At 45.3% G+C, this 13,182-nt stretch overlaps 1 protein-coding gene and 1 long non-coding RNA gene across 4 annotated transcripts in view; one reads left to right on the forward strand and one right to left on the reverse strand.

Moving 5' to 3' along the window:
- LOC139050083 (uncharacterized) overlaps positions 1–2,894 on the forward strand; it is a 25,765-nt gene extending 22,871 nt beyond the window's left edge. For all 3 annotated transcript variants that reach the window (XM_070526284.1, XM_070526285.1, XM_070526286.1), the window contains 2 exons: positions 324–546; positions 2,324–2,894. In XM_070526284.1, coding sequence (XP_070382385.1) covers positions 324–546; positions 2,324–2,485 — 385 coding nt within the window. In that variant the 3' untranslated portion in view covers positions 2,486–2,894. The remainder of the gene's footprint in view (positions 1–323; positions 547–2,323) is intronic.
- The window catches only part of LOC139050086 (uncharacterized), a 174,409-nt gene that overhangs the window by 138,735 nt on the left and 22,492 nt on the right, over positions 1–13,182 (reverse strand). The window lies entirely within an intron of this gene.

Consider the following 13,182-nt stretch of genomic DNA (forward strand, 5'->3'; position numbering starts at 1 on the left):
TGACACTCAGCAAAGGCAGTTGATAAAAGAGGATATTATAAGAATATATCAGGGTCCATCTTGCACTTATAACCGACTTTCTGAAGCATAACTGCGAGTCGGCTTAGTTGGCGCTCGTCCTTGTGTTGCTCTTATTCTTCGTCCCTCTTTGTTTGCGCACAAAAAGTTGTTAAGACGACTTTCTGATGCTTACTCGCCCTTTCTTTTCAATTCATCGACCAACGAGCGTTTGTCGCCCGATGCTCTGTTATTGCAATACCTACCCGAGAAATCTGCGTGGCAACAGCAGTCGAGCACTTCTAACCCTAGCCGTTGTTCAACAGGGACCTGACAGGCGGGTTCCTGGACGAGTACGTGGCGCTGACCGAGTCTCCCGAGACCGACCTGCATGTGCGGTCGGGGGGAGACCAGCGGTTCAGCGACTTCCAGGTGCTGCAGTGCAACTACGCCTACTTCCACCTGGACACCAAGCTGTGGCCCTCGGTGGGATTCCTCGACTGGGCGCGAATCATGATCCTATTCCAGCTCCAGTGGCCGGCCATACGGGTGCGCATGCGCGCTGTGCGGTGCAGTCTGACCGCGATCTGTAGTTCCGAATATGCACAGTTCCTTGCGAAAGTTTTCGGAACGCGAGAACGGTGGAAACTTAACTGCTATGTGTACAGGAGAATACTTCACGGAAACTTGAATGCTAAGGAAACTAGGATGAAACGCCTCGACTTTTTTTTTTCGGTTTGCTTAATGATCGGCTGGGGTCAGATTATCACCGCGGAGTACAAAGGCGCCGGTGCGAAGTCTCGCGCAACAGATTGGCGAGACCCGTTCATCCCTGAAACAAAACTCGAGCTATTATAGCTCCTTGAAACAACTTTGTTGTCGCGCGAGAGCATTGGGACGTCTGGTTTATTGATTGATTGATTGATTGATTGATTGATTGATTGATTGATTGATTGATTGATTGATTGATTGATTGATTGATTGATTGATTGATTGATTGATTGATTGATTGATTGATTGATTGATATTGCATTGGAAATGTTGGCAACTGTCGTGTCGCCGGTTTCGGCACAAACAAGGGATTGTCTAATGAGCAAAGGGCGATAATATGAAGTGATGGGAAAAAAGAAACGGTAAGGGAATAAAGCACATCACCTAATCGTGCTTAAACAACAACAGTCAGTATCGAAAACAGCCCGTTGATCATTCTGTAATCCACACAGAATGCTGCTGCCTAACAATAACCCGCAAGGACGTACAAAGCGTTGATGCATACATACAATGTCAATTTCACTAAAGAAGGCTGCTAAAGCTTTCAAAGCTGATCGCCGTTGGGATGCCTTATTCCACAGCCCAAGCAACTGTTACGTGCTGAAGGCTTAGATGCTGAGGTGCAGGGAAGGATAGCCGTCATCTCTACCCCTGTGGCGGCTGTGAGGGAGGTCCCTGATGGCGGGAGAGGAGAATGACAGATGTGCTTGTTAATGGCTTTGTGTCATACGGAATTAGGCAATGGAAATAATAACTCTGCCCATATATACTCACTGCAATGTAGGTGTGTCTTCAAGCGCATCATTTGCTTTAAAGAAGCGAATGAAGTTGAGAGTATGACGGAAGCCCGTCTGGTCGGGATGATACATACTTAAAAGGAAGAGGTCTGGACACCGACCAAAAATGGTTTAAAAGAGTTATTTACGTTTCGGCTCCCCCACGGGAGCCTTGTTCACAATGAAGAAACGGCAGAAGCGAATGGACTTGTAAAAGCGTTCAGGCATTCCCTTACAAATCACAATAATCGTCTATGACCTTTGCACACTCTTTTGTTGCTCAACATTTCTGACATCATAATAAAAAAGATACTGATCTAACGCAATGCTGGAATCTAAATGACGTCAAGCTTTTTTTGAGTTAGCGAGGCAGCAGCAGCTGTATTGGATGATGCGTGAACGGGCCTCGTCGCCTGTAGTAGTTAGCTGCCGCTTCCATGAGGACGAAGGTTGTGTACGACGAAGGTCGAAGGAAAAAGAATTGGTGAGAGGTTGTGCGAGGGTCACACAGAAACACTAGACGTATCTCGAGATACATTTTAAGGTTTATGTATCACAGTGGAACATGAATGTTAGGGGCGATCGGTCAAGAATAGGCGACAAGCGACATACCAAGCGACATACATAATTACTCGGCAGCACATGCCCAGTAGGCCGAGATGTCGCCTACACTGCGAGTCACTGCCTGCAATGTGGGCGGAGTAGTCGAGGAAGGATTCGCTTCAATAAACGAAATCCCGTGTCTGTTATTGACGCGTTGCTTTTACCGACAATTTCAGGCCATCAAGGAGAGGCACAGTCAAATGGCTTCCTACGGCAGCGGAAGATCGGATCCCGAGCAAGTGATTCGGCAGCGAACGTTCTTACGGCACGTCCACGCTGCTAACATCCTCAACATGGAACGGCTCGCTGGTCTCCGGAAAGACGTGGTTGGCCAATAAAAGTGCACCGGCTTTACTGAAATATAACGCGGCTAACACGGGAAACAGCGCAAGCGCGGAACAAGTAGGCTGAATACAATGGAAAGACACAGACCGCTTTGGACCAGAGTTGCGGGTGTAGGGTCCTTCATTACATTCCCAATCCCCTTCTGGAGTGTGAAGGACCCAGTGATACAACTCGCCTTAACTCCTCGGAATGGTGGCACTTGCATGATTCCCACTGACTGTGCGACTGACTGTCAACCGTTTTTTTAGGTTTTCATGTCTGACTGTCAACCGTTTTCTAGAGACGTTCAGCCCCACAGTATTAGCACGGTAACGCTTACTAAAGGGCACATTCTCACAATCTTGTGTACCTATACACAAAAATGGCATAGTAACCTTTATTCAAGTAACCTTTAATTAAGGAACATACTCTCACAATATTGTGTACCTTTAAAATAAATAAAATAAATGTTATGTTGTGAATGTTGTGTTTCGAAGTAGGTAACGGAAAGTTGTTGAACTTCGGCCAATCTTCCCAAATGCCATTTTTTTTAAGTGCTGCTCAGTGAGTCACTCATTGAGGTGAAGAACAAGGTGGCTCGTGTTCATGTAGCGCGACGATAGAACTTCTAGCTCCAATAGCCAAGATTTTTCACATAAATTATCGTTTATTTCGATTATACAGTCCATCAAGAGGCGGAGGATTTGCTTTCTTGATAACTAAAATATGCCAGAACACTAAATTTTCTACCAGTATCCAACCTGGTTGTTGCCCATTTTCCTTAATTATTACACATTTTCCCACAGGTATTCAGGACATTCCTTACCTTGATAACTTTGTTAAATCTTGCAGGAAATAAAACTGCGGAAGCCGGAGACTTCAATTCGCATCATGTGTCTTGGGGTTTCAAAACGGACTCCTATTGAAAGCGATTGTTGGACTGGGAAACTAATCAAAATTTTTGTTCCTTAAGCAAGAAATGACTTACGTTTATTCAAGGTCTTTCTAAACCAGCGTTGGATCTAACATTTGCCACTTCGGGAATTGTCAACACTTAGTGGTCGACTGTCGACTCTGCCTCAAACAATGATAATCTATCAGGTTTGATATTGTATGCCCTCTTATTTCTTTATATAGTCTCCAGCCTGCACTTTTGTCAATTACCAGAAACTTCAGAGTTTCTTGAAAACAGTCTTCAACTCCCAGATAAGAGTGCCGGGTGATATCAAAGGCATGAGGCCTTGCTCTGTAATAAAATGTTCCGTTAAAAAGGCTCAGTTTAATGTTAGCAGACAAAAGTACTACCTCTCCTTGTTGGAACTTGGAGTGTACACGGGATTACAAATGACGAAAAGCCGCTTGGAAAAAGCTACTTTACAATCAGTTTCCGAGTAACAGAGTGATTATAAGTTCGCATCTGCTACATTCCAGAGAACAGTATCGAATGCCAAAGACGAGTGTGATGAAAAACAGCACGACTTTCTCTCTAAGCCCAGCACGAAAAAGCTCTGTTGAGGTTCCTTCGATATAGAAAGTTCATACTAACACCCGCGAATAATGCGTCGATAATTCTTTCCCCACGCCAGATATCTATTGTTTTAGAATTCATAAAGAAGGGCTTAGCGCAACGCTTAACATCACATTTGCCGAATGGGCCATTGAGACCTCCCATTGCAGATGACTTTGTGGAAGTCACAGTGTCAGCTTTCCAATGCCATTACATCTCTGCCTCCCTCATCCCCAGGTACTAACGGCATTTCCCATGCCATGCTAAACATTTTTTGTACAATGTCTGCGTTCGGAACACGGTGAATTATTCTGTAAACATGCTTGGAGTCCTCCAGAATGAAGGACAGCTAAGACAATGCCGCTAATTAAAAAACAAAGAGCTGGCTACGATCTTGACAATATTAGACCTATTTCTCTTACGTCAAATGTGGTAAAACTTAATGAAAGAGTTTTATATGAGAGCATGATGGATCACATATATCAAACTTCGCAACTGAACCCAAGTCAAACAAGTTTCTGGCCTGGGGTGCTATGCAGGATGCGTCGAGTTTCTCGTTCACCCGAGTTTTACCCGAGTTTGCTCGACGGCAGTCAGTGAACGGAGATAGCGTGAAACGCGCGAAGGCTGCAGGCTAAAAAATATGTAGACAAAAAGCCGCGTATGACAACATGGGCGCACCCTGCGCGGCACGCTGCTTCTACGTTTCAAGCGCAGACGGCTGCACAACGAAACGCGCCAGCGCCGCGTATTGTTATCAACGGATTATCGCAACTTAGCAATACCATGACTGTCCCGCTGTCTGTCTGCACACTTGCCGTAAGCCGCTTGCCACGCCTTTTCCGGTTTGGTTTGGTTTGGTTTGGAGCCTGTAGATGTAGCACAACCCACTACGGGGGATTGGCCATGAATCGGGCGGCAGTGGGTTGAAAAAGAATGAATACCTAAATAGGTTTTTTTTTAATGAAAATGTGATATTAAATTAATTCTAATCGTTAATAATAATTTTCATGATATAGTTTCTTAAGCTTAGAAGTTCATATTTTTGGTTTCTTGTTTTGGAAAATAAAACCGGGCGCGTCAAGGGCGTGCTTCTTCTTTCGAGAACTATCTTTCTATCCTAAATCGAATGCGAACAGGGTACATGCGGCGCATTCTTGCACCTGCGCTTTCGCTCAAACGAATACGTTAAAATACAACAATTAAAATAACAAACATTTTTATTTCTTTAAGTGTTTGTTTTTCGTTTTGAATGCTAGAAATTTCTGATGACAAACGGTGATCGAGCAAATTATTAAATTTTGCACTTCTTGCCGCGAGTGGCGACAGTGAGGCGAAAGCTTAGAAGCGGATACATTGAAGCGGGTCGCACGCACGAGGCAATTCATACGGTGAGAAGTCGCCTAGGGGCGCTACAGTGCTATTCTCAATAATGTCAGTGATCACCACTCTTTCTCTATTAGGGGAATGGAAACGCAGCGTCGTGATGCGGCTGTTCGTCGCAGGCGCCTTAAGGCCCCCGCTCTACCAACTAAAAACGATGCTCTAGTCATAAATACGAGAGCAGCGGCTGTCGCTGTAAAATGGCGGTCCGTAGTGATGCAGTTTAGTGAAAACGTACCAGTTTATCTTTGTGCGCGAAGCCTCGGCGATGTATTGCGAAGAAGTGCGTGCTTCCCATCGACACAATTCATCGCTTGTCATCGCTTGCCCACTGAAAGTGCCTCTGAGCGCATGTACGCAGTATTTGAGTGTTTTGTGCGCACCAAGGTGCTTGCGGATTACTTTTGCTGGAGCCAGCAGCGATCGCAGAAGGATATCGTAACGACACCGCAGCAATCGCATTTTGGCAGGTGAGGGCTCTTGTGTGCGGTTGTGAAATGAGACTTCGAACTGAGGAACGTGTTGGAACTGTTGAGGGCGCACTGTTTGTGATGAAGAAATGCCATTGCACTGGGTCTAGAAGAGCGAGCGATTCTCGGACGCTGATCGTGTTTACGACGTTGTGGCTCCGATACATCACCGTTGACAGAGCAGTCATCTCAAACGACTGCTGCGATACGCACTCCTCAGCATCGTCGTCACCCACGGCGCATCGACGCCTTGTAAGCAGCTACAGTGTCGTGCCGATAATTATTTACTGTGCGCTACGCGCCACAATGCACGCCATGAAACCGTGCTGTGTGGCCATCTCAGCCCGAGATGTATGCATAAGCCAGCGACAGTCAACACTGTTTTTTATAGTGGTGCTCAGTACATCACCGATGACAGTGCGTTGTGCGCGTTTTATGTTGGCGGTCAAGATTGTTGATGCCTCTCAGCTTGACACCGCGTCGCTGTTGCCGGAAGTTGGGCGTGGCCCAACTGTAGTGGGTGCGCGCACGAGTGACATGCCTCGCGCGGGGCGTGACCTCTGGTTTTGATTGACAGGCGAACTCGTGCTAAACTCGTACATCGCGAAACCCCCTCCGAGTTCAACTCGGGAACATGGCGGCGGCAGCAGCAGCCTGTTCCATTGCATCCAGCGGCAGCAAGCGTCAGTATGACCGTCCGGACCCGTTCACCTACATGACCGCCGTGGAGTTTCAGCGTCATTTTGGCCTGTCGAAGACGTCAGTGCGCTGGCTGTGTGACGAGCTAGGCGAAGACTCTCGTCTGCGGAGACAGCGTGGCGGGCTTCATTCGCTCACCGTCGAAGAGCAAGTCCTCTGCGCCCTCCATTTCTGCGGGACTGGGAGTTTTCCGGGAAGCGTCGGCGCCGAGCGCTACATTGGACGTCATAAAACTACTGTGAGCCTCTGTGTCATAGATGTCTGATGCGCTTATTGACGCGGCAGTGCGGAAGCGGTGGCTGGCTTTCCCGAAGACTGCGGCTGAGCGGGCATTTATGAAAGAACGCTTCTTACTTCGCGGAAACATTACGAACGTAGTCGGGTGTGTCGACGGAACGTTCGTAGGAATTAAGGTGCCTTCAATGTCAGCGTTACTGTGATTAGCATTGAAGCAATGTCTAGACGAACCATATTGCCAAATTTGTCACTTCTGTGTAGCCGACTTAAATTTTGTGTGACCGACATCACACATGCGGCAGCCTATGATACTGACTTTTTCGCTGGTTGCTGACGTTTTACCGATTGTTCTACTTGTCTATCAGGGTGCCTTCAAAATGGCTCACTTTTTGGGAAAAGAGGTTAATGAAGTATAACTAGATAAATGGATATCACAAATTGTGTGAAATACCCTGTGAATGCTAATCTCATAAAGAACTTGGGATTTTTTATGAGATTACTTAGTAAAAGTTACTCAGTATGCATAATGCTGAACTTTGGCCATGCGTCATCTATCGACCACACTATGAAACAGCAAGGCAGTGCACAATTGCAGTGCGAGATGCGGATGTCGCGCCAAGCCGGTTGTGCCTATGCATGTATGGCAAAATGAAAATGCATTAAGAATCTTAGTGTGCTGGCTTGCATGAAGAAAATACTTCACAGTGTTTGCTGTGTTCACTGTTGGTGCATGTGCCAGTGGTTCAGTGTAATTTCTTTTGGGGGGAGGGGGGGGCAGCGTTATTCTGTATGAACAAATCATATATTTTCCTCTAATAATGGGGCTCTAATTCGTCAGCAGTAGAACAATGGAGATCCAATGCTCTGCAGAACTCGGTGTGCGTGAAGATGTGAACCACCAAGCCAAAATTACATATCGGGAGAAATGTGGTGCAGATGCCAATGAAAAGTTGGTCTTTAACCTGTCATGATACAAACAAAGATTGCAGAGCGAATAGACCTTTTTTACAGCTTTAGACCAATGATTACACAAACTGTGACATGCTCAAACGTGTAAAAGCTTGCCGCAATGCCAAAGTAGGATGAGTGATATGCAGCATATTTTGGCATTGAACATGTCTTGTAAATGCTATTTTTATTGTAAGCCTCGCTGTCACGCCTTTCCCTCCGGCACTCCCTTTACTGAAACGCAGCACTGTCTTTCTATTGGTGTCATGATGTGGATGGTAACGGCAGCAGTAAGGCTGGTTAATGCTTGCCCCTTTGATTCCTGTGAGTTTAGTGGTACAGAATATGGCACGTGCATACACCTGTGCAGCAAAATTTTATGCTTGTGGTGATTTGTTGTAGAGCTAATTCTTGTTGGGACATTTCAAAGACGTGTGCCATTTTGGCTTAATAACCAGATCGTTGTTGAGGTTGAAGACTCATTGTATTGGTATAAAAGCTTGAAGCTGAATTGCACAACAATTCGACGGGACGCAAAGAAGAGAAATACACACAGCAGAACACTCTGCTGTGTGTCTTACTCTTCTTTGTGTGCCGTCGAATTGTGGCGCGATCCAACTTCAAATAGAGCATTGGGCCTCTTTGGTGCAGGACCGAGGAAGAGAAATACACACAGCAGAACGCTCTGCTGTGTGTATTACTCTTCTTTGTGTGCCATCGAATTGTTGCGCGATCCAACTTCAAATAGAGCATTGGGCCTCTTTGGTGCAGGACCGAGGAAGTGTGAGCTATTCGACACCATGCCGGTGCCTTGCCACACAGTTATGGAAGTCTGAGGGTTTGCAAACAAAGCTTTGCAATCAAATCCACCTGCTCATGTAATACAAGCACTGATTGAAAGAACCGTCATACAAAAATAATGGTGAAATGAATGGCCTTTGAAAATTTGTATGTTGACACTAATGACATAATAGGTGCCACAGCGAACTCGACAATTCTACTGGACAGAGCACTTTGTTTCCTATGTGAAGCACAAGCTTCCATTACATGCTGTGCAGATAACCAAGCTCAGTTTGTTTTAACGTGGTACACAACATTCACTGTAATGTGTTTTTGCTTCTAAAGTGCCAAACACCACCTCTTTTTCAAGGATGTCATGGGAATATTTGACGAGAACTGTTTACAGCCCCTCATAATGGAAGTGTGGCCAGCCAGCTTTGCTGGAGTGCCTTTATAGAGTTCTGTTCCTGATCACTGTGTGCTATCAAGTTGCTAAAGGCTATGCAACCAGTGTAAGGCATTACGTGATTCTATAGTCTGATACGGCTTTAGGAGGCCGCAGAACCTGCACTTTAATGGCAGGTGAACACAAGCCTGCACCAATGGGCACACACTCTACACTGACATCGTGCCGCTGGACGCACTAATACCCGCTCACTGGAGAGGGACTATTTCTTTAGACATGGAGGCAATCGGCTGCTGCGCTTTGGTCATCTGGGCGGGGCCTCTCCTGTCTTGTGAAGTTGTATCCGACGAGAGGATGCCACTTTTCATACAACACAAAAGGACAAAGTGTACAATTATTTGGCCTATGAAATGGATACATCACAAGTGAGCTGCGCATGGGCTTAAGCTGTGTGAAAATTAGTACATGCAAATATATGACATTGTTAAAGAATATGTGGTATCGAACATGCATGTAATGGCACGTTTAAATCGGGGAGTGTTGCATTCATGTGCACAGTCTATAGGTGATAGCATTATTAAGGTCATGCCGTTTCCTGTCTTTTCATTGTGAAATACACAGACCGTTCATATTGTAGCTAATCAACACCCACTGCATTCTTGCACATAGAAAGAACAAACAGCACAATGACGTTTATGCTGCATTAGTGTCTTTTTCATTTACACGGTCCAATAGTGGCACAGGTTGTCTTACGTGTTTGCCCATTTTGAAGAGACATCAAGTGCATGTTACAAGTGTCCCAATATGCACAGCACAATGTTTACTGCAATAATTTTATTCATGATCTTGAATAATAAACAAAATAATAAACTGAAAGCTCCTTTGTAAGGTGTGTTATGGGGGGGGTTCGACTGGAAAGCAGTGAGGGCACTGATCCTACTGTTGCAGAGCTACTGTTGCCACACTCAAGAGCATGTGCCTGGCGCTCGCCTACTGCCACCAGGCGGTTGAATGCCTCCAGCAGCAGAATGTTTTGCTGCAAAAAAAGTGGATTGTTGGAATGAATCAATCGCATATAAACCATTATTTACAAATAAAAATGCTCATTGCACTATTGGTACTAACTGCCCTTAACTGTGGAAGCCTTTAGTGTATGCATAATAAAACAATTTGTCGGGATAACATTGCTTTATTTTTCATAACAGGTTTTTTTCAGAGCCAATTGTAATGTTTATTAGTGTGCCAACAGCTGAGGTGTCCTCGCACCTTCACGAGTCTCTACTGTCAGCACCACAAACCTATTTTTGTTCACTGCAAAATCAATGGCGCTCCCTACAATCCCTTCTTATGCGAGCTGATTGCATCCTATGCCTACAAACATCATATTTTTGTCCCATTATGCAATTTTCTACCATCCTCAGCTGCAGTTCTCTCTCCTTGACATCCATTCTCTCATGCTTATGTAATCACCTGCTATAAATTGGCAACAAGTGATTGAAGACGTGCATTGCCTGCCCACCGATTCCATTTTTTTTTCTTAATCTCAACTAGCATATCAGTTGCCACGGTTTACTACGCCACTGTCTTCCTGCCTTAATGCTATCTCCAACAATTTTTGTTACTTCGCTTTCTGCACAGTCCTCGACTTCTCTAGTTTCTTTGTTAACCTCCAGGTTTATGTCCCATATTGGATAACCGGTAGAATCCAACGATTCTAAACATTTTTCAAGGATATCGGTAACGTGGCGATCACGATTCGGAAATGCCTCCCATGTGCTGTTGTTCAACCCATTAAATTTTTGCATAAGTTTCCTGCTTTATATCAGTACCTGCTATTGATATTTCACTTGGACAAAGATACTCTTTCATAGATTCTGCGGGCTGAATGTCGCTGATGAATTTCTGTTATACCACTAAGTTAGTGAAGGTTACCTTTATATTTTCCATATTTTCGCGGGCCCACGTACATGTAACAGCACGAGCACTCATTGGCTCTCAATGCCTTTTTTAAACTGCTGGACATTCAGTTCGTTACTACGAAAGTGACTTAATCCGTGCACTATTATTATGCTAAATATGGAACAGTAGAAGTATACTTATCTGCAGTTTGTCGATGCCTCCTTCACTGTGTTGGTTGCGAGAACTATGGTCGGCACCACCTCTTTGTCGCATCGTAGCTATATCGACTGTCTTCCTTTTGCACACACTGTGCAATATTCGTGACGCTCGCAGTCACGCAGAGTGGAGGAACTCAGCGCACTCACATAAGCAGCACCGGATAAATTGTTTGTTCAGGATTGTGCCGTGAACAGTAGGTACGCGTTGCGATCTGTAAAATCGCCTAAGCTATTGGCAGTCTTTCGGGGTGCACGGAAAGATTGCTCACGGAGCAACAGAACTATCCAAGAAATAGTGGTCATCGTCGAGCCTGATCACTACGTCGCGCACTGCAAGCTCGTAGTACGAGTTTGTTTACACTGGGCATCGCCGATGCTTAGCCGCCATGCTCGCCCGATGAATGTATGTGATGACGCCACCACAGCGTTCCCTCGTGGTATAATGCGAAGCGTACTAAATTACAAATTAGTCGAATATACATTCAGTGTACATCTTGTAAGCTTTAAAATGCTGTTAAACCACGTTAAACTAACCAATAATATTGTACTAAATGCATTTGTTTTATCACTCGCTTGTTCGTGTAATGCACTCGGTGGAACGACAAACAAGTGAAAGAAGGCGCGACCATGCACCGACGGTACGATCACGTGATCCCCAGTTTGTCGACCGCCCAGAAGGCAACGCCCAAGGAATGATAGCCAGCCAGAGTGAATCTAGATCAACCAATGAAACTGGAGGCTTGTCGAAAGATAAACTGTGTCTCGGTACCATTCGTGCTTTCATCTTGGGGTGTCGCCAGAGCTCGTGAAGATCCCGAGTTTCGCCAAACTCGACGCATCCTGCATAGCACCCCTGGTCTCTCTATTTGGTGTGCGCATGGAAAGCCTTATCCAACTTGCTCGGCATAGAACAGAATTTTGTGCTTTGGTGACTCTCGATGTAGCGAAAGCTTATGACAGTATCGAGTACTTACTGCTGTTGGAAAAATTAAGGTCCAACGATTTTTCCTGATATATAACAGCACACATTTTCGAATTTCTAAGAAACAGAAAATGTCATTGTTTTCAAAACCGCTTTTCTTCAACAAAGTTCAACCAGACAAGAGTGGTGCCACAGGGGGGCTGTTCTGTTTCCTGTACTATTTAGCCTGTTGAGTTCAGCACCATGGTTCCAGGATGTAAATATGTATGTCTATGCAGATGACGTCGCATTTTTTCTCGACAGCATAAGAGACATCAATTCTCTTTACCTGCTCTTGCAAACGTACCTCTGCACTCTAGAGACGTGGCTTTACAATCTTCATCTGTCACTAAAGGCAAACAAAAGTTTAGTCCTTGTCTTTTCGTTTTCCGGGCCAATACAGTTATCATTAGTATATGATCAGAGAGTCATTCCACAGGTAGAGTCGCTTCAGTACTTGGGTATCACATATGGCGGTATAGGTTTTAGCCGAAGGAATATAATAGAATAGAATTTATTTACAGGAAAGACAGAGAGGTCGACCTGAGCTAGTACGCGCTAGTCTTCTACTCTGCACTGGGGAAGAGGGAAGTGTAGAGTTGACTGTTGGGCTAGTTGGTCGTCCATATTTGAAGTAGTAGCTTAGCGCAAATAAAACTACGGACACAAGGAAGACAGACAAGGACAAGCGCTCATCCTTGTCTGTTTTCCTTGTGTCGGTAGTTTTATTTGCGCTAAGCTACTACTTCAAAGAGGGAAGAGGAGTGAAAGTACTGGGATGGATGATGATGATAAGAGAAGTGGTAAGTGCTTATGTATATGAGACAGTTGCCTTGCTAGTGCCGCTCGTCAAGCTTGGTGTCCTGCAGAAACTTCAACAACACTTCCGTTGCACGCACTGAACTTGCAGTGCGAGGCCATGGGCTGCAAGGATAGCTTCCTCCGGCAGTGGTTGCCTGCCAACGCTGGCTAGGAAACTTTCTAACGTCCTTCGCTCCAGCATATATGCTGAGCAATCTCACAGTATGTGCTCCAGTGTTTCAGGCACATGGCAGTGTTCACAATCAGTGCTGTTCGATTGGCCGATGAAGTACGCGTATTGAAGGTTGAGAGCAGCGCCCAGGCGAATCCTGTGTAGCAATGACGTTTTGCTCCGCGTAATATTCGGCGACATACAGAATTTACCGTCTGGGTAAAAAATGC

This window comes from Dermacentor albipictus, chromosome 9 (assembly GCF_038994185.2).
Source record: "Dermacentor albipictus isolate Rhodes 1998 colony chromosome 9, USDA_Dalb.pri_finalv2, whole genome shotgun sequence".
Classification (NCBI taxonomy): Eukaryota; Metazoa; Arthropoda; class Arachnida; order Ixodida; family Ixodidae; genus Dermacentor; species Dermacentor albipictus.